Raw genomic sequence first — 25,988 nt, 5'->3', positions numbered from 1 at the left:
TGACCTATATAATTGCTTCCACACTCACAGGGAATATTATAAACTCCAGGGATCCTCAGGCCAAGATTGTCCTTAACAGGGCGCATCATCTCCTTAATTTTCTTAGGAGGACGAAAAATAGGTCTTATACCACGTCTACGCAGGACTGTTCCTATTTTGCTGGAAATTGTGCCACAAAAAGGAAGAACCGCAATCGGTGTTTCATCCTTTGAGGTTGCAGCATTTTCACGTTTCCTTCTTTTGGAGAATGCTGCCTTTATATTGCGTGCACCATAGCCATTCTTTCAGAACACATTCATCAGGTGGTTAATCTCGGACCTTAAGTGGTCCTCGTCAGAAAGTTTTGGCTCTATATACCAACGTGTTGAAAACGGCTCTCTTCTGAGCAGGATGATGGAGACACTGTGCATTGAGGTATAAATCAGTATGCATCGGCTTACGGTATACAGAGTGTTGTACTAAAACATCTAAGAAAGGCAGTCTCCCTTCCTTCTCCATCTCGACAGTGAACTGGATGTTCGAATGGATGCTGTTCATGTGTTCCATGAATTGTTCGAGAGCTTCCGCACCGTGTGGCCAGATCATAAATGTATCGTCAACGTAATGATAAAATAAGGATGGACAGAGGGGAGCCGAATTTAATGCACGTTCTTCAAAATTCTCCATAAAAAAGTTAGCCAGTGATGGAGACAACGGAGAGCCCATAGCCATAATGTCTGTCGTTTCATAAAATTTATTACCATACAAGAAGTAGGTGGTCGTTATCACATGCCGGAACAACTTTATAGTTTCAGGAGGAAAAAGATCCACCAGCATTTTCGAAGTATCCTCCACAGGAACTTTTGTGAACAGCGATACCACATCCAGGCTGACTAAGATGTCATTTGGACAGGCGGACGGGCGTCTTGGCCACTCTGTATACCGTAAGCCGATGCATACCAATTTATACCTGAATGCACAGTGTCTCCATCATCCTGCTCAGAAGGGAGCTGTTTTCAACACGTTGGTATATAGAGCCAAAACTGTTTCTGACGAGGACCACTTAAGGTCCGAGATTAATCACCTGAAGAACGTGTTCCGAAAGAATGGCTATAGTGCACACGATATAAAGGCAGCGTTCTCCAAAAGAAGGAAACGTGAAAATGCTGCAACCTCAAAGGATGAAACACCGATTGCGGTTCTTCCTTTTTGTGGCGCGATTTCCAGCAAAATAGGAAGAGTCCTGCGTAGACATGGTATAAGACCTATTTTTTGTCCTCCAAAGAAAATTAAGGAGATGATGCGCCCTGTTAAGGACAATCTCAGCCTGAGGGTCCCTGGAGTTTATAATATACCCTGTGAGTGTGGAAGCAATTATATAGGTCAGACGATTCGTACCATTTCTGACCACTGTGCAGAACACCAACGCCATATTAAAAATAGGGAACTGGAGAAATCGGCAATTGCGGAGCACAGCCTCACGAACAAACATAAAATATTGTTAGACGAAACTAAAATTCTGTCCCATGCCTCCACGTACTGGGATTCTGTTATTAAGAAGGCTGTTGAAATAAGAATGAGCCGAAAGAACTTTAACCGCAATAGCAGATACCATCTGAGCTGTGCGTGGTAACAAGCGCTTGATGCAGAGAAGCAGCAGAGACGTTCCTTCAAAGGTTTACGTTCAAACGGAAGCGGTGGCGCCACCGGCGCACACAGTGACACCGTCTGAGACAGCAGCACGTAATTGCCGACCAATCAGAAGCCGTCTTCGGGCTATATAGAGGCTACCATAGCAGCAGTGGAGACAGTCAGCTCCTGACGATGATGATGGAGGTAATCGTCGAAAGCTCAAGATTATATCTAGAACTGACGCGGCAAGAATACCGAGAATGTTTTATACAATTGCCAGTCAAACAGAATACATTTTACAGTCCTTAGATGAAAAAAAGGCTGTCTCTGCAATGTTTCTGGATCTTTCAAAAGCATTTGACACCACTGAGCATGAAATTCTGAAACAAAAATTAGGCAACTATGGCATTCGAGGGCAACCAGGTGAATGGATAAAATCATACTTGTGTAACCGCAAGCAGTATGTATCATTAGGAAACTCATACCAATCAGAAATCAAACTCATCAAATATGGAGTTCCGCAGGGTTCAGTAATGGGGCCACTGTTATTTAATGTGTTTGTTAATGATATAGGTGTTGAGGAGGAAGAAAAGAAAATACTGTATGCTGATGACATGACAATACTAAATAGTGACCAAAATATGGAACAGCTTGAAAGACGAGCATACATATCTGCAAATGTCACAACTCAATGGCTGTTGGAAAATGAACTAGTTATAAATATAAAAAAAGACTATCGTATTTACTCGAATCTAAGCCGCACTTTTTTTCCAGTTTTTGTAATCCAAAAAACTGCTTGCGACTTAGAATTGAGTGCAAAGTAAGTGGAAGTTCTGAAAAATGTTAGCAGGTGCCACCACAACTAACTTCTGCCGTCGAATATATGTAGCGCTACACAGGCATGCTTTGCAGGCACACAGATAAATACTAGCACCAAAACCTCTGCGCCAGTAAATAAATAAAAAAAAGAAAGAAAAAAAAAAGAAAAAAAACGATGGAATAGGAGCTTTTTTCTCCGCCCCGAGTTTCGACCACTGCATTTTCATACATTATCCAATGAAGTAAATACAAATTCCGTATTGTTCACCTTCAAATGTAGCAGCATTTCAATGGACTACGGAAATCCGACTGGCGAGACTGTTTGGGATGTTTGTCAATATGGCCAACTCTACGTTCTGAATTTTTTCCTACCTGTGAGAAGAGATGGTTGCTAATAGAAACTTCTATGAATTGTGAATCACATGTAGTATTCTCTTCACCATAAGAATAATATGCATATAAACATTTTGCCATGTACTGCTATGTGTTTGCTGCTATTTCATTTAAATCCTGTCTTCCTAATAAACTATGAAACTAGAGCGAGACAACAGCAAACGCAGAAGAATATATATATCATGTCATGTTTATATTCGTATTATTCTTATGACTAATAGTGATACAGTCAGAAATGAAGCACGGCAATTGAATAGATTTTTAAATCTAAGATGACTCTAATTTCTGTGCAGAATGTAATGTACTAAAGAGGCGTCTGCAAAGATTTTCAAACGGAGAAAAATTTTTGCCAAACTCTTGTTCAGAACATCTGTCATACGCAGTCTATTATTTGGTTCTTGTTTATCATTATCAAAGAAAGCAGTAGTGTAAGTAACAACAAATAGCAGTCTCTTGCCATTGTTTCGCTAATGAGACAATTCCTCTTTATTATTATTTTTTTTTTTTTAACTGGCAGTAGCGCGCACAAAAGCAAGGCCATGCCGCGAGTGGTGACAGGTCATAAACACTCATTATCAGAATGCGACAAACAATGCATGACACAGTACAGTAATGCATTTTCAGCTTAGAGTGACGTAAACACCTATAACAAAGAGAACGGCACTTATCAGATCAAAGAAAAATAAGCAATCAATTCAAACCAGACAAAGTACGTGAAAAAGGAAGGGTACCCTTATACAGGGTGTTTCAAAAATGACCGGTATATTTGAAACGGCAATAAAAACTAAATGAGCAGCGATAGAAATACACCGTTTGTTGCAATATGCTTGGGACAACAGTACATTTTCAGGCAGACAAACTTTCGAAATTACAGTAGTTACAATTTTCAACAACAGATGGCGCTGCGGTCTGGGAAACTCTATAGTACGATATTTTCCACATATCCACCATGCGTAGCAATAATATGGTGTAGTCTCTGAATGAAATTACCCAAAACCTTTGACAACGTGTCTGGCGGAATGGCTTCACATGCAGATGAGATGTACTGCTTCAGCTGTTCAATTGTTTCTGGATTCAGGCGGTACACCTGGTCTTTCAAGTGTCCCCACAGAAAGAAGTCACAGGGGTTCATGTCTGGCGAATAGGGAGGCCAATCCACACCGCCTCCTGTATGTTTCGGATAGCCCAAAGCAATCACACGATCATCGAAATATTCATTCAGGAAATTAAAGACGTCGGCCGTGCGATGTGGCCGGGCACCATCTTGCATAAACCACGAGGTGTTCGCAGTGTCGTCTAAGGCAGTTTGTACCGCCACAAATTCACGAAGAATGTCCAGATAGCGTGATGCAGTAATCGTTTCGGATCTGAAAAATGGGCCAATGATTCCTTTGGAAGAAATGGCGGCCCAGACCAGTACTTTTTGAGGATGCAGGGACGATGGGACAGCAACATGGGGCTTTTCGGTTCACCATATGCGCCAGTTCTTTTTATTGACGAAGCCGTCCAGGTAAAAATAAGCTTCGTCAGTAAACCAAATGCTGCCCACATGCATATCGCCGTCATCAATCCTGTGCACTATATCGTTAGTGAATGTCTCTCGTGCAGCAATGGTAGCGGCGCTGAGGGGTTGCCGCGTTTGAATTTTGTACGGATAGAGGTGTAAACTCTGGCGCATGAGACGATACGTGGATGTTGGCGTCATTTGGACCGCAGCTGCAACACGGCGAACGGAAACCCAAGGCCGCTGTTGGATCACCTGCTGCACTAACTGCGCGTTGCCCTCTGTGGTTGCCGTACGCGGTCGCCCTACCTTTCCAGCACGTTCATCCGTCATGTTCCCAGTCAGTTGAAATTTTTCAAACAGATCCTTTATTGTGTCGCTTTTCGGTCCTTTGGTTACATTAAACCTCCGTTGAAAACTTCGTCTTGTTGCAACAACACTGTGTTCTAGGCGGTGGAATTCCAACACCAGAAAAATCCTCTGTTCTAAGGAATAAACCATGTTGTCTACAGCACACTTGCACGTTGTGAACAGCACACGCTTACAGCAGAAAGACGACGTACAGAATGGCGCACCCACAGACTGCGTTGTCTTCTATATCTTTCACATCACTTGCAGCGCCATCTGTTGTTGAAAATTGTAGCTACTGTAATTTCGAAAGTTTGTCCGCCTGAAAATGTACTGTTGTCCCAAGCATATTGCAACAAACAGTGTATTTCTATCGCTGCTCATTTAGTTTTTATTGCCGTTTCAAATATACCGGTCATTTTTGAAACACCCTGTAAATACGGATGGAGCGCCTGACACATAGCAATGTCTACCTGGTAAAGCTTAACTGCTAAGCTTACGACTTGAACCAAACTACTGTAGCTGTATCGTCATTCATTTGACCTAAATTGTGTCTCATATTACAATGGACCAACTTTGTTTCGATTTGGAGGTGCTGCCTAAAACTTTTCTCTCCCCTTGATTTTCGAGTCTCAAATTTCAGGTGCGGCTTAGATTCGGGAATTTTTTTTTTTGCTTAGACTCCTTAGACTCGAGTGCGGCTTAGATTTGAGTAAATACGGTGTGTACGCAGTGTTTAAAAAGAAGGAGAAGGCTGTAGACATGGATTTAGAGGTTTATGGAACAAGGATGAAAGAAGAAGAATCTGCTAGATTCTTAGGTGTTCTTGGGGATAAGGAACTGAAATGGAAAAACATATTAATAATGTCTATAAGTAACTGAGCTCTGTCATATTCTTAATGATGCAGCTATCACAGTACTCAGACAAGAACCTTCTGTGTACAGTGTATCATGGACTTTTTGAAGCATACTTACAGTATGGAGTGACTGTGTGGGGAAACTCAAACAAACAAGAGAGAAAATGAGTGTTCACATTACAAAAAAAAAAAGCAATTAGGACCAGGTTAAGAAGAAATACCTCTGAAACGTGCAGAAACTGTTTCAAGAAGTTAGGTATCTTAGCTTTTTCATCGTTGTATATATTCAAAACAATAATGTACATAAAAAAGGTAGTGAGGACTGGATTACAAATGCTGATGTACACACCCAGAATACAAGAAGGAAGAATGACGTATGGAGCATACCCCACCGACTGGCAATGCTAGAAAAAGGACCCCAGTACTCTGGTATCAGACTACTAAGAAGTCTGCCTAAAAACCTGCAAGATAGTGTACTTGACAATGACTTTCCAAAGAAATGTAAAGACTATCTCATTGAAAAAAGTTTTACATTGTTGCAGAATACTTATGCCAATAAATTTGTATATATTGTTATTCATTGTCAATGATGTAAAAATGTAAGCTAAAGGGGTAGAAAAATAAGTGATAATGAATGATACTACTTTGCCATGTCCTATATTACACATACATTTACTACACACAATGTAATCTTACACGATCAAATAAAATTCAATTCACATTGTAAATGCTGTTGAAAGATCAGCATTCCACTAACAGAAACCCAATTACAAGGTTACCAGACAATTCCCCATCTAGGTACGTTGTGTGCAGATATACAGGAGTGTATTGAAATAAAAAATTAATCTCCCAACAACATATCACTAACACAGCCTCAAAAACATCTAAACTGATGCTCAAAAGCAACAAAAACAAGAACGACCACCTAAAGACTGCCACGGTTGATGATTAAGACCTACCACAGGGTTATAATTTGGCCGCCACCATCTTCGCAGATGTTATGTACTATATAGGAATATTTTATGGAGGCCACAAAGGGATGTGCTAACACAGCTTACTAGTGCATTTGGAACCATGTCAGTAGAGTCCCTGTTTGTGATTCTAGGCATATTTCCAATAGATATTACTGTCACCAGGAATCTTGGCGCTATGTACTGATTCAAGAAGTGCAAGCTGGACGAGGTACATCTGTTAGCAAAAAACAGAATTTGCAATAAAATTCCAGCTAAGGTGCTAGCAGGTTAATATCTGGCAGAAAGATTGGGACTGCTCTCATAAGGATCGACAGAACTACAAAGTCTTCAAAATATCAAGGGATGACTAAAGTTACACCTGCTGACTGCTTACCCTCAGCATCTATCCAAATTTCAACACCAGCAGCGAAGAATATGTCAGTGTAGAATGATTTGTTCTCGTGAAAAATGTACACAAACCAAAGAAAGTATATCAATTGTGTTTGCCTTAGAAAGCTTTGAGGAATTCCGCCAATTTTGTGGAATATACTGGTGGCAGTAGATGATGTTTGTACCAACAGATGTGGTCACTGATGCTTACCCTAGTAGACCTCTGCTGGCATGTCACCAGATTTGAAGTTTTCTTCAGGATAGCCATATAACAGTAAGCTGGAGGCAGGAATTTATGGGCTAGCTTTTTTTCCCTATTCATGGGCAACTTCATTCTGTGTAATCACATTTGCTTTTTAGTTGCTGTATTCTGATTATATTTTGTCATTCTTTCAACAATGGAAAGTCCAGGATGGAATAACATCAATATGAAAACATGTATTGCTACTCACCACATAGAGGAGGCATTGAGTTGCAGATAGGCACAATGAAAAAAAGACTGCTATATATTGAAGCTTTTGGACAAAAGAGTCTTCCTCCGTAAATAGCAAAAAAAACACACACACACACACACACACACACACACACACACACGGCCGCCGTCTCTGGGCATGTGTGTGCAAGTTGTACTTGTGTGAATGTCTGTGTGTGTTTTCTATTTCAGAAGGATTTTTCTGTCCAAAATCTTAAATGTTTGGGAGTTTATGTCATTCTTTATTATCTCAGGTTTTTTAGAATACTGTTGTCTGCAAAGACAGAAACGAAAAGTTACTTTTACGATTTAATTTATTTCAAACACATTGTGCACAGTAAACTAATTTCAGACAACAGGGAAGCAAGTTTAATACACACAGCAATAAATAAATGTCCCTGTTAACAGATATCACGAAACAGAATACACTAATTTGGGGCCATTCTATCAAAATAGGAACACAAAATCCCACTTTTCAAAAAGTCTGTACTAAAAAACATACAACATTTTTGCTGACTCTGGGTGCTGGATGGTACACAAAATGAACAGTATTCCTACTGGTTGACACCATTTACACATTGAAACACCAGAGAAAACGTGCCTGATGGCTTAAGAAATACACTCAGCATAAATGCACAGAATGCAAGAGAGTCCTGACTGTACATTAGCGGTAATACAGTAATTCTTCACAAAGAAATCTGCCCAGAAAATCTGATGCCCATACATATACAGATGGTGTCTCTCCTAAGAGTTGTCAAGTGGATTTTCTCTCATGTTTCAGCAGATATTTGCAGTTTTGTTTTTGCACTGTGTAACTGGAGTCAGCCCAGACAAATAGTGCTCATCACAGCTTTCATGCAAGACACAATGTTGCAGAAAATGTTTCCCATCACAAACAAAATGATCTTTAAAGTGGTACTTCGCATGCCATTCGATAGAGTAGTCACAAAACTGAATCAGGTAAACCACTGATGATAAAACAAGATGCTCATAAACACAAATCCGGTGGTGTTTTAGATGTTCATGTTATACAGAAGACTTGAAAAATATGTAAAAAATCCAGAGCACCAATCAATAGTTTTCACCATGAACTTACCAGGCAGCAACTCCCTATCTGCACACTCTGTACATGTTTCGTAAGTAAGAAACAAATGACCTCTTTCAAGGGGAAATGGAAGCATACGGAAAGCGCCTTCCCAAGTACAACGAAGAAGATTCAATGCTCCTTCCACTTGCTTCCAGTGATGTATATGGAAAAAGGCATAAGCTATTGCTTCTGAATCTCCTCTTTTGAGAATATGCTCTGGCGGTAAAATCAATGGTTTCATTTCAAGTAAATACTGCAAAGAAATAAAATATAATATAATTACTTAAAGCATCAGAAATTTTTTGTATACACCAAGACTACAAAAGCAAAATAATACATATAGTTCATTAAATATTCCAACACACAAATGTTTTTGCTATTTATTTTTCATTTTCTATTTTGCTATAATATTTTACTAATGAATCCCACTGAGAACCTACCTCAGTTTACACTTTCCATGGCACAGTACATATCTACTGAGACCTCATCACAATGGGTGTACAGAATGAACAATTTATCCAATGCAATGTCTATTCATATTGGCACACTACCGATTAGATAGTAAAAGATTTGTGGGCAACACAGACATTCTTTTTGAATACCAAAACCAGGATTCTGATTAAACTAGTTCACAACACAAGTACATTTTATTTTGACATCACTCTCCAGTGACTAATACACATTAGACTCTCATTTAGCCAGCTATTCTTGCTTTTATGGGTGCCATATTAGTGGAAGTGCCATTTTACTGGGACTATACTTTATTACATCCAATAAGACATTCATTTTCACAGAAAGCTTAGGCCTTGCGTATATTAATATACGGTAGTATCACTCACTATGAAACATGCCATGAATTTTTAGTTGTTGGAATGATGATACATGACAACAGCATGCTTTATCATGCAACCGCTTTCAAACCATTACAACAGTACTGCATGTATCTAGTTGTTGCATACTGTACTCCAGAAAGAGGCCAACGGCCTTGCCGCAGTGGAAACATCGGTTCCCATCAGATCACCAAAGTTAAGCATTGTCAGGCTGGGCTAGCACTTGGATGGGTGACCATCCGGTCTGCCGAGCACTGTTGGCAAGTGGGGTGCACTCAGCCCTTGTGAGGCAAACTGAGGAGCTACTTGATTGAGAAGTAGTGGCTCTGGTCTTGGAAACTGACCTACGGCCGGGAGAGCGGTGTGCTGACCACACGCCACTCCATATCCGCATCCAGTGACGCCTGTGGGCTGAGGATGACATGGTGGCCAGTTGGTACTGCTGGGTCCGCCAGTGCCTGTGGACGGAGTTTATGTTTTACATACTCCAGAAAGACATTTGCAGCTTCAGCACCAGCAGTGAGAGAAATCTCCATGCTCTTTCTTCCCATGTCTGCCTCTTCAACACTTTCATCATTATTTTTCTGCACGTTTTCGACTACTACTTCATCTGTTGAAGTTTGGTCTCACCGTTCTCCTGATTCAGTCACTCAGCACCAATCATCCTCATAAAGTTCTCCTCCTCCTGAAATCTTTTGGAACATGTCAAGATACAAAATGTCAGAAACTGATGATTCTGGCTCATTACTGTTGCTCAGTAGTGGCTCCACTGCATCAATGGATGGCCACACGTTTTTCTCCAACTCTTCATTATGCTAGCATTCTCCATGTTATGCCATTCAGCTATTCAGAAAACAACAACATGTATGTTGATTGCTTTTCACGCCTTCAGCATAGCCTCAATAGAGTCATTTTCATATTTGTGCAGCAAGCAGGCATGACACACATGTCAATAATGACATTTAATTGATTCCAAAAATTCCCTGGTCCATTGGCTGAATCAGTGATGTCACACTGGACTTTAGATTCACATCAAAAGGATTACTGGGAGCACTGTCAATTATAAGGGCAGATTTCAGTGGAAGCTTTTTCTTCTTCAACTCTTTTCTTGTAGTTGGCACAAATGTTTCATGGAAACACTGAGAGACTATTTATCTGTGTATCCACACTTTCTTCTGAGCACAATACAGTAGTGCACTGGTACCGAGTTGAAAACAACGTGGATGTTGGGATTTTCCCAGAGGATGTTGGGATTTTTCCAATCACCATGAGCAAGACTTTATGACTTCCATCTGCGTTATAATCCATCATTAACGTTACACCCTGTTTCTGTTCTTTGTATCCAAAAGCTTCCTTCTCATTCTTGGCAGCTAATATTTTTCAGTGGAAGCATCCTGAAAAAAGGCCAGTTTCATCAGCATTGTGCAAGGAAACAGTAGTTAAACTTCTTACTGTATTATCTTCAGTATCTCTTTTACAAACTCTTCAGCATCTTTTTTTCATTAGATGAGCAACTTTCCCCAATGATTGTCATCTCTCACATCTTGTAATTTTTTCTAGTTTCATACCCAACCCTCACTTGCTACAAACAAGTTACAGTCACCACGTTGTTATATGCAACTGTTTTTTTTTCCCCCTTTATTATTAGGCTACTGACTGGGATTTCCTTATTGCGAAGTTCTAAGAAACATTTATAAACAGCTATGCCAAGTTCTTCTTTTGTATAACCTTCCGTTTTCCCAACTCACTCTCCATTCTGGTTGGGTTCTGTCAAATACCATCCTCTTTCTTTTTGATGTCGTAAATAGTTGCTCATGCAACACACTACTTAGCAGCAATGGCTTTCCTCAATGTATATAAAATTTTCAATTTCTGCTCGACATCTAGAATAAACGTGTCTCTTTTCAGAAGTCACAAAACTAAGCTGTAAAGAGAACCACAATTTCAAATACGTATAGTTTGTTTTACACTGTAATTAACTAATAACACTATTGTGCATGGTAACCAATTGCTGAGCACGTCATTTCTGCTTGAGCACTAAAGGAGGCCAGATATGTGCCATATTACTGAGATGAAACTTCCTGGCAGATTAAAACTGTGTGCTGGACCGAGACTCGAACTCAGGACCTTTGCCTTTCGTGGGCAAGTGCTCTAGCAACTGAGCTACCCAAGCGCAACTCACGCCCCGTCCTCACAGCTTTACTTCTGCCAGCATCTCGTCTCCTACCTTCCAAACTTTACAGAAGCTCTCCTGCGAACCTTGCAGAACTAGCACTCCTGAAAGAAAGGAAGGTAGGAGACGAGATACTGGCAGAAGCAAAGCTGTGAGGACGGGGCGTGAGTCGTCCTTGGGTAGCTCAGTAGGTAGAGCACTTGCCCGCGAAAGGCAAACGTCCCGAGTTCGAGTCTCGGTCCAGCACACAGTTTAATCTGCCAGGAAGTTTCATATCAGCATACACTCCGCTGCAGAGTGAAAATCTCATTCATATTACTGAGAACTGGGGCTTCAGAGGGTTGCATTAGTGAGAGTTTAGTATACAGGTTGCACACTTTATCCTAGCACCTCTGCAATCGGTGGAAGTCAGCTGATGTTGTGCCACTTCAGTATGTTTATGCCTGCTGCCAACATTAGCTACACATAACAGTATTGTGTACCATAACAATAAGTAGCCATTGTGAATATAGTGTTGACCCATGTGCAGTGTTGTGGATAATGATTATATTATTTACAAGACAGAACAAAGAGGCAGTAACTGATCCCTCTAGTGATTCACCATCAACTTTCATATCAATTCTGTGCTGCATTAACCTATTACACATTTGTTTCTTTTATGAACTGTAAGCTGGTCACTCTGGGAAGAGGAGGCAGGGCTTGCCTCAGAGCCAATATGCTGCCAGCGAATTGCAGGCTGCTGCTGCCAGTGGCCTCCGTTCAGGGACCGGGTAAAAGCATGCGATCGGTACCACCGGGTGATCAAAAAGTCAGTATAAATTTGAAAACTGAATAAATCACAGAAATAATGTAGATAGAGTGGTACAAATTGACACACATGCTTGGAATGACATGGGGTTTTATAAGAACAAAAAAAAAAAAAAAATACAAAAGTTCAAAAAATGTCCAACAGATGGCGCTTCATCTGATCAGAATAGCAATAATTAGCATAACAAAGTAAGACAAAGCAAAGATGATGTTCTTTACAGGAAATGCTCAATATGTCCACGATCATTCCTCAACAATAGCTGTAGTCAAGAAATAATGTTGTGAACAGCACTGTAAAGCATATCCGGAGTTATGGTGAGGCATTGGCGTCGGATGTTGTCTTTCAGCATCCCTAGAGATGTCGGTTGATCACGATACACTTGCGACTTCAGGTAACCCCAAAGCCAATAATCGCAAGGACTGGGTCTGGGGACCTGGGAGGCTGAGCATGACGAAAGTGGCGACTGAGCACACGATCATCACCAAACGAAGCACGCAAGTGACCTTTCACGCGTCTAACAATATAGGGTGGAGCGCCTTCCTGCATAAACATCATACATTCCAGCAGGTGTTTATCAGCCAGGCTGGGGATGATGCAATTCTGTAACACTATTGTCATGCGCAGCCACTGACCTTTTGCTGTCCAGCACCATCTGTCTGACATTTTGTGAACTTAGTCTCTTTTTTTGTTCTAATAAATCCCCATGTCATTCCATGCATGTGTGTCAATTTTTACCTCTCTATCTACATTATTCCATGGTTTATTAAGTTTTCAAATTTATACTGACTTTTTGATCACCCGGTATATTATGCTGATATAATACCTTTTTACTAAACAATTCTTCAATACTAGAATGTAAAAACACAGTAAGACACTGTTATAAACCTCCAATAGAACAAGAGCCCATGATTTTGTCCTTAGTAGTGAAACCTCATTTTAACTGCCTATCCCCACATACTGCTGATTTCTCTGCATACACATGCCATTTATAAGATATTCTGCAAAATAACATGCTTCCACTAGAAAACTACATCGTTTATGAGACTGAACACTACACAAAACACATTTCTCATTTTTTATGGCCCATTTTCTTGTTCAAAAAAGATTATTCATTGCAATATCACTATTGTGGCTTATGGGCAGCTCACGGGCCATGACAGTTAAGTTTACACATATTATTGGAAACTGTCAAGCTAGGGAAAATTCTTTACTGAAATTGTACAATTCTTTGTTGGTGTCACGAAAGAAAAAAACTCTTCATTTAGCGGAATACTCTCTTCATTGCTCAACAATCTTTTTCTCTGACACAAAGTCTACCTCCGTAGCTGAGTGGTCAGCATATCTGACTCCCACGCAGCGGGCTATGGTTCAATTCCCAATCGGGTCGGAGATTTTCTCTACTCAGGGACTGGATGTTGTGTTGTCTTCTTTATCATTTCATCGCCATTGATATGCAAGTCACCCAATGTGGCATCAACTGACAAAGCTTGTAACTCAGTGGGCAAATTTCTGACTTCCACCGATAAATGCCATACAATCAGTTTTTGGCACAAAAATATTAAAACGAAATGGTCATCTCCCAATGAAATTTTAAAAACATTGACTTTAGTATGTTTTGAAGGTCTTAAATTTATTACATCAGTGATAGCAAATCACTTGGACATTATATGTCTCCATGAATTCTGCAGAATGTGTCACTCTGATCTCTTACACTACCTTTTTGCAGCTGTAGAGTCTATTTATGTTACATTACTATGTCTATAATATCACTGTTGAGCCTAGTCCAGCTACTTTACTCACATAGCATATATGTATTAAGGAGTAGCACTTACTTTTGGAACATGAGGGTTGAATTCGACTGCCCTATGAATAGCTTCAACAGCTGTCATTTCTGCTGTTGTAAGACCCCGTTTGCTTGCAACATCAGGTGAAAATCTGAAAGGAAAATTGTGCACAAATAAAATCTTTGCAAATGGTAGAATCGTATCATTTAATTTATGTTGTAGTCATATTTTCTTATTCATATTTTCAGACAGAATGAAGAGTGTATTTGCAGAAAGTGAGCAAGAAAAACAGTTATTCCACTAGCACAGGTGTCACATACACCATCAGTTCCACTATTGAGAGAAGTAGTTAAGAATAGCATCAATGGCAGAACAAAAATTACAATACCATTTTCTGATGGAGTACTGTAAGGACTGAAAGAAATACACAGTACCGATTATAAATAGATTTTTAGTTTCTGACAGTTGAAAACTATGCCATGTCAATCCTATTTTATATTTTCAATGATTTACAAAAAAAATTTAGCTACCAGAGTAGATATAAGGGTCATTGAAAAGGTGATTAATTATAAACTAATACTGAACATGATAAAACTTCCACCTTTCATCAGTGTCAACCTTGATTTATAACACCAATAACAAGGAAACAAAAACAATATATTATTATGTACAGAAACAAATTGTTCCTTAATCCTTTGACTGCTGCAGACATGTAACTGTTGTGTCATTATTGGTAATTAAGCTACCAGCTAACAAACGAGTGGACCAAATCTACTCATCATCACCGATTTTGTCCAAATTTATGGTATATGCAGGGCTTGGTCCAAAACAGAAATCACTGAAGTGGGAGCTCCAGGTGGCCTTAACAGGCGGTGGTTGGCACAGTGGAAGGAGCACAGAACAGCAATCCAAGGGTTGTGGGTTCAAGTCCGTAACCAGAAACTTTTTAATTATTTTTATCTTCAATTTTTACATTATTCACACTGCAAATAGAACAAAATATGCCCAATACATTACATTCATTAGTATTTTCATTAAAGGCACGAAGAAGAAAGACAAGGGAAAATTTGGGATTGCAAATAAACATTAAGAAGGAACTGGAAGGTATAAACAAGAACTTCAAACATAAAGTTACATATTTATTACTACTTCACAGTTGGTGGGGTGATATTCATTATAAAAACAGTGGAAGCAGTAATTTTATCAGTATATTACATAAATGCTCAATTTTCATAATTATGACATTATTTTAGTATCTATAGAAAAACAAACTTGGTTTACATTCATAAAAGGTTCTCTCTGATCCCACAGTTTGGCACAAAACCACACATAATACATCATTTCACCAAATATTGGTGAGGATAGTTGTAGATGTACAATACACTGTACGTTGATCTAGTGATCTTTGGATGTGATTTCTTTTCCTTTCTCAATAACATAATAGTAGTATTGAATACTTTTGATCAAATTATTTACCTGGCAATAAAAATAAGACATTGCAGGGTTGCACTAGTGGAGAGCATTAGGAGGAGGGGGGAGGGGGGGCGGGGACTTTAACACTGCACGACAGTAATCCTCCTACATCTTGAAAAATCTTGTCATATAATTTTTTTTCCCCCACAACTCAGTTATCATAAGAAATTTGTTCTCCTACATTACGGCTTCATTGCATCAGATAAAAATTTTTTGTGTGAGGTAGTTACCACGTTTCCCAGATTTTGATTATATTTAGTGTCAGTAATATGAAAACTCAAAATAGAAAATGTTTCTGAATAGGGTTTCAATCGCCTGACTCTCAAATTACCATTCTGTAATATTTCCACTATGCCAACCGCTGCCTGGAAACTACACTAGCAAAATGGCTCATGTCTCACTCAACCCAAGTCAAAAATGCTATTTTTTTTCTGAACTTGGCTATCTGGAGCTCCTACTTCTGTCACATTCTTGTCTGGTCAACCCCTGCATATGCCATAAATTTGGACAAAATCGGTCACAACAAATTGGCATCATCCCATCGTAAGTACGTTTTGCTAGGGTTGCTGCCCAGGACTGAGCTACCCATGCAGCCTGCCTCACCCAGTGTTGTTCTACAGCCCACAATGGTGACCCTGTCAGTAATTCAGACAGTTAAAGTTTTTGACTATGACTACAAAAATTTGCAAGAGTTGTTAAAATTGTTTTCTTTACTAAGAATTACACGTCTCCATACATCGCCACTAACTCTGAAACAAAGCAAGAATTGTTTAACTCAATTTTCTTCCAACCATTTAATGAAAGCTGTTTGGTAATATCATGTCAATCTTCTCCTTAGACAACAGCAAACTGAGATCTTAATCACAAGCAGATTGTCTACCTGTAATAAGCACAATGTGTAAATAGTGTTGGTAAGACATGCATGTCGTCATCTAGTGTAGTAGGCCATCAAAGAATTGCCTTAATTTAGAATCATTTCATGTGAATCAGAAATGGTTACATGTCTGCCACAGAGCTTTCACTGGCTTGTAACTTACGAAATAAACACTGTAGAATTTTAAATGTTCAACCATTACTGTCCATCAGTGCCACCACAGCAGCTCTGCAATTGACTTTAAAGGAAAGTCTGTGTGCTGGGAAACTCTCTGGAAGGTTATCATTACTTATAATCACACAAACCCCATAAAATTTCCCTAGACAACCTTCAAAACAAAATAATCAAGGTATCCACATACATTCTGCTAGTGTCCAAATAATAGCTGCGCACTCGAAAGAGGTGATTATGTAGAATTTTGTTTCATAGACACAATTTATGCTGTGTTTCTACTTTTTCTCCTTCCTGTACCAATCACACGTTGTAGCCTCAGAAATCTGCGAAGTTTGTATGTTTGTTAACACAGTAATTCATCTGGAGAGAAGTTTCAAAGTCAATAATGCCTTACACACTTTCTGTATATCTTTGGCTTTTTGTTTTTCTGTTTGTTTTACATTTAGTTTTGTAGGAGTCTTAATGTAACATCATTTTTCCTGTTGCAGCTACTGACTACATTTTTTAAAAAAAAAGCTTCAAAAGATGGCACAATACACAGTGGTACAGTGCATGTTCAGCATTTGTGCTTTGTTTCACAGTACACTATCCGTTTCAAGAAAGCTGCACATTTACAGATTGGAATACTTTTTTTTTTAGTGTTCATTCTCAATAATGTTTGTATTTGTCAAATGAATCCCAGCATATAACAAAGGATTCTTCTCACCAAAGATCTGCCAGATTCCCTTTATTCTGTGACATAAGCTTCAACAAGTTCTGCTACTGGAGACAGATGAAGCTCTGCTCTTGTCCTTTTATGACTCTGTGAAGTATGCACAGGTTCAGTATGTGGAAAAACAAATTTTTGTCCCACTTTAAAGTCTTCTGCAGTTGATTGAGCTGAACTCATTAGCATGTCAGTGTGGTCGGTTGCTCATATACACTGAGTTGTAAACTGCAACACATTATAGTTTCCTGATTATTTCACCCGTCTTTCTGTCAGTCTCTCCCATCTCAAACATTTCTGTGGTATTAAAGTTGATCAACATCCACACTTCCCTTTTATTGCACCACTTTACGGCAAGTATTATAATACAGGATGCAAACTGAATCTTTTCTCCTTTCAGTCTGTCCAGTAGTTTTGGCATGTCAAGCCAGTTCCTACACAAAGGTGTCAGGCCAGTTCCTACATAAAGAACCACATGTGACTGTTCCATTGTTATGAAGATACAGGAACAGGTCTGGCCCTGAATACCAGTCATCAACATTAATGGTATGTCTGTTCCATGTAGAGCTTGATGAGCATTAACACTGTGTCACCACCTTTTTCAAAATTGTGTAAGCCAGTTTCCATTCATGCACCAGTACACATAATAAGATCTAGGACATATACAGTCTGACAGTCGCATAGCACGAAGATTTTATTCCATACCTACTTCTTTCGGATGGAATATACTGTTCGAAAAATAATAATTGTGTCAGTCAGAGATGTTATTAATGTGAAGCATTATAAAAATTAACAGAAAATGATCTCCAAACCAGGTGCAGATCCACCTGCAAACCCCCTATTTAAAAAAAGAAAGAAAAACCTCACCTTACAGTCACACAGACATTTAACTAAAATGAATCGGTTTTAATAAAAATAAAATATATAAAATGTTTTAACGCAGTGAAGGAAGACATAGCCTCTAACCCTGTTTCTTTCCATATTGACAATTAAAAATGCACTGATTCTGGCATATCTGGACTTATGTACAAATAGTCTATGGGTTTCATTCATCATACCTTTTGCCATGAAATCAGATAAAAATGACAGAATGCTGGAATCCTGCACTAATCTACATTTGTGCTCTGAAACTGAACTGTCAACACATCTACAATGTGATGAAAATCACTCTTATTCCAGTCATACATGCTGCTAAAATGTGCTCTTCTACAAAACATTTAGTGCTCTCTCATAGGCATTTTAGAGTCTGAAGAATTTTCATCTCTTGCAGAAACAAATGGCTGTCTTGTATGAGCTGATGTACAAGGCTCAGGATAGCAACTTCAAGATTCTGTCAAAGAGGGGTCATTATCATAGAAATCAAAGAGTTCATTCTCACTATCACTTCTAGTGAGAATCTCATACATTTCTAACTCTGTGCAACAAGGATACTGTGCCATTTTATTCACAAAACGGAATCTTATTCAACAGCTAATGACTAATAATGGAGATAATCACAGCAACACCAAACTACATCGGCACATTCAAACAGGGGCCCCAACTTGGCAGGCGGAACACTGAAAAGCTACAAAGTACTGGAAGTGGGAACACAACTCTGTACATTAACATGTACACAGCACAAAGAAGTGCACAGAGGTTGACAAGGCAATGTGTGTAAACGCCTCTAGAGCACCAGTTGAGAGGAGCAGTGAAAATGCATTAACATGTCTAGAGCCATTAGGGACAGGTGTAGTGGTGCACATTAACATGCCTAGAGCAGTGAAAATGGTTAATTACACATTACCACACCCATATCAAAACAATAACAAGATTGTTGCCAATTGCATGTATTAATAGCAAGTAACTAAGTTATCAGTGAAGGTAGTTAGGTGAAGCCTGCCACTCCCTTAATTAACTGTGCTACATCAACAGTGACCATACATGGTGGACAATGGCTGTCTGCTGCCATCCCCACCTTGCACCTAACCAGTGCTACTAATATACCGATCAGTGACAGAGTTAACGAACTACAGCTCACTCATTTTCATTCTAATGACTCAGCACATATCGACAGTCCGTGTGCAACGTACCAAATTTGGACACCCTCCAGAGTTCCGCAATTGTTGACAAATAATCGCCACTGTACATGAACACCTTCCACAGTAGAGAACCGATATTTACAGGTTATTGCAGACAAATCCATCCTACAAGTGACCTTCCTGTGCCAGACACTGTTTTTTCACAGCCTATGCTCAAACATTACGTTCCGCACGATACTGTACATCACCCAGGTGAGATCACAATTGTTACGGCCATGCTCCAACCCACGTCATGTTATCACAATGATGTCACACCAACAACAGCTGAGCCGCGCTCTGTGCCATGCCTGCCACGTGACATCATTCGACAAGCTGGCGCACCATGTCTACGTGCAACCACGCACTGTTTCCACACCTCGTGACCACAGCATATCAGTATGGCGAGCCTGCTGGCAACTACGACCTACACACCATGGGAACACATGGAGAACCTACTACAGCCACTGCATTGGATGACCTACACTGATGCACTGTGTTCCTCAGTACCCAAGTACGATGCTATCCTCCACAACACCGAAGCACCAGTTGCGACATCCGCGCCACGTCCCATGACAATTAGTCACAAGACGTGCATTACTGACATGACTACCAAGCCACGATGCCAACTGCCACCTCCATCAGAGCCACCAGATGGTGTTCATGATCCCACACCATGTACTTCGCATGATAACAACAACTTCATAGGGCTCGGCCGCTCACCACCAGGCAGATTACCACCGGCCACAGATCAAGTTACATCTGCCATCGCTGCAAGTTGATTCTCTGCATGTATGGTTTGCACTCTGAGTGCACGGTACGGTCACAGATGACGACGACATGTTTTTGGTGCTTTTGAACCACCGCCATACCAACACTGATCTTATCAGTGACCTCCTATTGCACGCACCAACCACTGACAGATACAAGACAGTGAAGATGCTCATACTGCAGTGCCTGTCGCATTCACCTGAACAACAACTCCACTGAGATGTCGTTGAGCCATGATACCCTGTCAGTGTTCTGGCATAGGTTACGCCTCTGAATCGACACAAATCTCTTACCAGATCGTGCTCTCTGGTCACTATGGCTTCTCAAGCTGCCTGACAACGTACAGACGGCCATGCTAACGAACAAGGATAAACCGCTGGAAACCCAATTACACCTTGCCAATGGGATGTTTGCCCTCGCATAACATCATGCCCTGATAAACTCTCTGGCACTGAAGTCCACACTGCAGTTACCCAAACTAGCACAGTGGCCTGACAAAGGTACATCAAGCCGCTCCCCTGCTTCAAGCTGCCTCGCTATGAAACATGACAACACTCATCATATTCCATGTCTACATTCTAACGGTGCATGGCTCTTTGTCTACGACAACCATCTTAGAACATACTTCCTAGTCGACATGGCTGCCAATGACAGCTACCTGCCACCTCAACTGGCACCTGGAAAACGTACACCATCCGCTATATAACTATGCACCATGTACGATTCAGTGATTCCCATGATATGCATGGCCTCTATCACAGTTCAACTGGACAACCACAACCCTCACCCATGTACGTTTTTCATGGCCGACACGATACAGCCAGTGTTGGGTACAAATTTGTTGAGGAATTATAATCTTCTGCCAGACCTGGGTAGGACCTTACTACTACATCGTGACAGCCACAAGACGATCAGTGGAGTAAACAGCAACCACCTACTGAAGGACGAGACTCTGCCGTCTGCTCCTCCTACCTCTGAAACAGTACTGGACCTCACGCTAAAGTGCCATGTATTGTTTGAGCAGCAACTACTGCATACACCTACCTCCGCCACATCAATGCCAGCTCATAGCAGCTAACAAACAGCTATGCAACCACTGCTCTGAGCTCACTGCACAACTGCACAACACCAGCAACAACAAGAGCCGCCTGCCCGAGACGCCGCCAGGTGTGGGCCTCACGATTACTATGAGATCCATTCTTATAAAGATAAAGCTTGGCCCTTGTGTGGGAACTATACAATGGTGAGTCACCTAACATTACCACTGGAAACATCTCCCAAACCACAACAAACATTCATCATCATCATCTTGGACAGTTTCCAGCCACTGGCTGGGTCTGTCGGGAACACAAGCCTCTCCATCATGTTCTGTCTTTCCACCATTCCCCCTCTTCCACCTTCGTCCAGTTCTCTCCTCTTCTCGTCACACATTCCTTCACTCCCTTCACCCATCTATCTCTTGGTCTTCCTCTAGGTCTCTTCCCCTCCAGTTGCAGATCAAACATCCTCTTTGGAATTCTTCCCTCATCCATTCTCTTCATGTGTCCATACCACTGCAGTCTTGATTTTTCTATCCTGTCCTGTACTGGTTCCTCCTTTAGTCTTTCCCTCACATACACATTTCGCAATCTGTCTCGTCTTGTTACACTCAACCTGCTCCTCTGGAACTTCATTTCACTAGCCTGTATTCTACTTTTGTCGCTTTTGTGCATTACCCATGTCTCACTTCCGTATGCCAATATGGGGACAAAGTAGGTTCGGTATATAATTCCCTTGGATTTCTGTGGCACCTCCTTGCTCCAAATAAGCCCCCTAATGCATTTGTAGAACTGCCCTGCTTTTCTGCACCTTTCATTTATTTCCATTGCGTTTCCCCCCTTACTTTCAATCATGCTTCCCAGGTACTTGAAGTTCTCTAACACTTGTAGTTTTTCCCCTCCACAAGTCATATCCACATTTGACCTATTCTTCTTCCTTGTTGTGACAATTATTTCACTTTTCTTTGCAGAGAAATGCATTCCATATTGTGCTGCCGTTGCCTCCCATACATCTAACTGCTCTTGCACCTCCTTCTCGCAATTTCCCCATAACATCAGGTCATCGGCAAAAAGCACTGCTTTCATTTTATGATCTCCAATTGCATCTGATACTTGCTGTAGGATTTCATCCATAACAACAATAAACAATAAAGGCGAAAGTGCACTTCCCTGTTGCAGCCCATTTTCCAGCTTGAACCATGCAGTACATTCCCTCCCCACTTTCACACAACTCTCACTTCCCTCATACATTTTTCTGACTTTTCGTGTTATCTCTTCATCTATCCCTTTTGCGTTCAGCACATCCCAGAGCTTGTCCCTACAGATACTGTCATACGCCTTCTCAATATCTAAAAAGGCCATGATTAAGTCCTTCCCGTACTCATAGTGCCTTTCCTGCAGTTGCCTTACCGCAAATATGAGGTCCGTTGTTGATCTTCCCGGTCTGAAACCATACTGCTCCTCTTGCAGTCTACTTTCAATACTGCTTCTTATTCTCTTCTCCAGGATTTTTTCATAGATTCTTCCACAGTGGCATAGCAGGGTGATTCCTCTGTAGTTCTCACATCTCCTTTTATCCCCTTTCTTGAGGATCGGGACTATAATTCCTTTCTTCCAATCCTCAGGAACACTGAATAAGCAATTCCACAGACCGAAAGTAGGAGAGGGGCTGATGGGATTGGTTAATACAAACCATTGAGAAATATACGGAAGTATGTTTTTCAACACATACTTATGTTTTTTAAATGGAAACCTGTTTTTATTTTTAGCACAACTAAAAATAAAAACAAATACTTAATCAATGCTGTTTGTTACATTGTAAGATGTTAAGTACATCCGGAGTAATTTGCAATGTAAGATTGACGCTTGAAACCTTGGACGTTCAGTTGTGTGATTTAACAAACAAGGTCTGTAGGGGTATGCTTATGAAGACTAGAATGTTTACGAGTTTGACTGTCTCAGTGTCTGCATGTAGCACTTGCTGAATTAGTCCTTGTACTCAGAATAACTGTAGTACACTGTGTTACTGGACATCTGTGATAGTGTACTGTACACAAGTAAGAACAGAAGAACACATAGTAGGAATGGGCGAAGGTCGCAATTACAACAGTGTGAACAGTGTTGTAAGAACTGTGAAAATGGTTTATTCTAACTCTGAAAAAGCAGAGGTGATATTCACCTACAGCGAATGTACACAAAATGCAGCTGCAGCCTGCAGGTTGTATGCAGAAAGGTAACCAGACAGAGATCATCCAATGTGCACCACATTTGGAAACATCTACAAACAATTGTATGCAAAAAGTATGGTCGTAACACGCAAACAGGTTGTGCTAAAAATAACAACAGGTTTCCATTTAAAAAAAATTAAGTATGTGTTGAAAACCATACTTACGTGCATTTCTCAATGGTTTGTATTAACCAATTCCACCAGCACTCTCCTCACTTTTGATCAGTGGCATTGGTTATTCAGTGTTTGTTGTGGTTTGGGAGGTGTTTCCAGTGGTAATATTAGGTGACTCACCCTGTAGACATTTGAACATGACACCATCATTGATAGTTATCTCATGCCCAATATTCAGGACTTCTCCCAGGAACTGGCTGCTGCAACAAATCTTTAGTGTGATCGACTGCAAAAGAGCTTATTTGTAGATCCCAATGGTCACGAAGAACATCACAAAGATGGAAATAATTACACCATTTGGCCTATTGAATTCCTCTTTATGCCCTTCGAACTAAAGAACGCAGCCAAGATTTGGCAACAGTTCATTGACGGCTTGCTTTTTACCTTGCTTTTCTGCTACTGTTACTTTGACAATGTAATTATTTTCTCACAAACAGCTCAAGATCATGAGAAACATCTCCACGTGGTATTCAACAAACTAGCAGAGCATGATGCTGTGATCAATGAGGACAAAGACCAACTCCAGCGAAAATGTGTTACATTTGTAGGCCACCTCATTAACGTTTTGGGCATCCGCCCACCCCGTAAGAGAGAGACCAAATCCATAACCTGTCACTCTCATCGCCGGATGCCCATATGGTTATAAAGGCCAATGCCAGTGACAGGGCTGCTACAACAAGAAGTACCCAGTGGATCCCAACTCTTACGGCTCTTCTTGCGGAAACTTACCGGCTCCCAGAAAACGTGATCAACCTTCGACTGTGAGCTTCTGGCAATATACGAGGCAGTTTGGTACTTCCAAGATGATATCAAGAGCTGGCCACTTACTATCTACAGAAACCACTGTCCTCTGTCTGACACTATTAAAAACCCACCAACCAATACCTCCTCTTGATGATTCCGCCACAACATTAAATGGGACTGCGTTGCGTGGACGAGAGTCTGCATCCAATGCCAACAGAAAGAAGACAGGACGTCACGCCCAACTGTCCTTCGGGAAATTCCCCATCCCGAAGGGCTGTTTCCAACATGTCCACATCGACATGGCGGGGCCACTCCTAGATTCAAATGGATACAAGCACATCTTGTCAGCCATAGACAGAACAACTCAATGGGTGAAGGCCACACCTCTGACTGATATCTTGGCCGACACCATCGCCCGAGTTTTCCTCATACTATGGATTGCACGCTTCGGCTGCCCAGAGTCCCTGACAACTGACCAGGGCTGGCAGTTCAAATCAGCCCTGTTGTCTGAGGTCTGCCGCCTCTGTAGGTGCCGCTGGTTGAAACGACTGCCTCAATCCAACAGACTTGTGGAACAGTGGCACCGCACCCTCAAGACAGCATTCGTATCAAATGACCAGGAGTGCACAGAGGGCCTCCCCTGGGTGCTGCTGGGAATACAAGCTGCCTACAAAGAAGATATGGATGCCTCACTAGCAGAGGTTCTCTACGGGGAACCGATCACCCTCCCAGCAGAGGTCGTATCACAAACCACTGACCCTGTGGACATCAACCTGCCAGATCTAGTAAAATGTGTCTGGGACCACATCTGCCACATCCGCATCCCACCACCATCCTACCATGCCAAACCAACCATCTTTGTCCCCAAGGACCTCCACTCGTGTCGACACGTCATGCTCAGGTCTGACGCCATCAAACCCACCCTCCACCCTGAGTACAATGGCCTATACAAGGCGTTGAAACTAGAGTCAAACACTTTTGATATCTTGGAAGCTGAAAAAATGACAACAATGTCACTGAACCACCAAAAAAACCAGAGTGGACTTTAGTGGGCACACCCGGTGTTTACCGTATTTACTCGAATCTAAGCCGCACTCGAATCCAAGCCACACCTGAAAAATGAGACTCGAAATCAAGGAAAAACAAATATTTTCCCGAATCTAAGCCGCACCTGAAATTTGAGACTTGAAATTCAAGGGGAGAGAAAAGTTTTAGGCCGCACCTCCCAATCAAAACAAAGTTGGTCCATTGTAATATGAGACACTATTTAGGTCGAATGAATGACGATACAGCTACAGTAGTTTGGTTTGAGTCGTAAGCTTAGCACTTAAGCTTTACCAGGTAGCCATTGCTATGCGTCAGGCGCTCCATCCGTATTTATACGGGTACCCTTCCTTTTTCACGTGCTTGGTTTGATTTGAATTGATTGCTTATTTTTCTTTGATCTGATAAGTGCCATTCTCTTTGTTATAGGTGTTTATGTCACTCTAAGCTGAAAATTCATTACTGTAATGTGTCATGCATTTTTTGTTGCATTCTGATAATGAGTGTTTACGACCTGTCGCCGCTCACAGCATGGCTTGTTTTTATGCGCACTACCACTGCTTACAATAAAAAAAAAAAAAAGAGAGAGAGGAATCGTCTCATTAGCGAAACAATGGCAAGACACTGCTATTTGTTGTTACTTACACTGATGCTTTCTTTCATAACGATCAACAAGAACCA

At 40.9% G+C, this 25,988-nt stretch overlaps 1 protein-coding gene and 1 pseudogene across 6 annotated transcripts in view; one reads left to right on the top strand and one right to left on the bottom strand.

Annotated features, from left to right (window-relative positions):
• Window positions 1–25,988, bottom strand: part of LOC124721307 (protein ST7 homolog) — a 178,259-nt gene that overhangs the window by 27,132 nt on the left and 125,139 nt on the right. For all 6 annotated transcript variants that reach the window (XR_007006316.1, XR_007006315.1, XM_047246215.1 and 3 more), the window contains 2 exons: window positions 14,078–14,180; window positions 8,444–8,687 (listed from right to left, as the gene is read on the bottom strand). Coding sequence is in view for 4 of the 6 variants with exons in the window: in XM_047246215.1 (XP_047102171.1) it covers window positions 8,444–8,687; window positions 14,078–14,180 (347 nt within the window). In the remaining 2 variants the exon portion in view is untranslated. The remainder of the gene's footprint in view (window positions 1–8,443; window positions 8,688–14,077; window positions 14,181–25,988) is intronic.
• On the top strand, window positions 9,410–9,527 carry LOC124724039 (annotated as a pseudogene).

The sequence above is a fragment of the Schistocerca piceifrons genome, chromosome X (assembly GCF_021461385.2).
Source record: "Schistocerca piceifrons isolate TAMUIC-IGC-003096 chromosome X, iqSchPice1.1, whole genome shotgun sequence".
Taxonomy (NCBI): Eukaryota; Metazoa; Arthropoda; class Insecta; order Orthoptera; family Acrididae; genus Schistocerca; species Schistocerca piceifrons.
The sequence above is the reverse complement of the archived record's forward strand: the minus strand, read 5'-3'. Positions and strand labels throughout refer to the sequence as shown.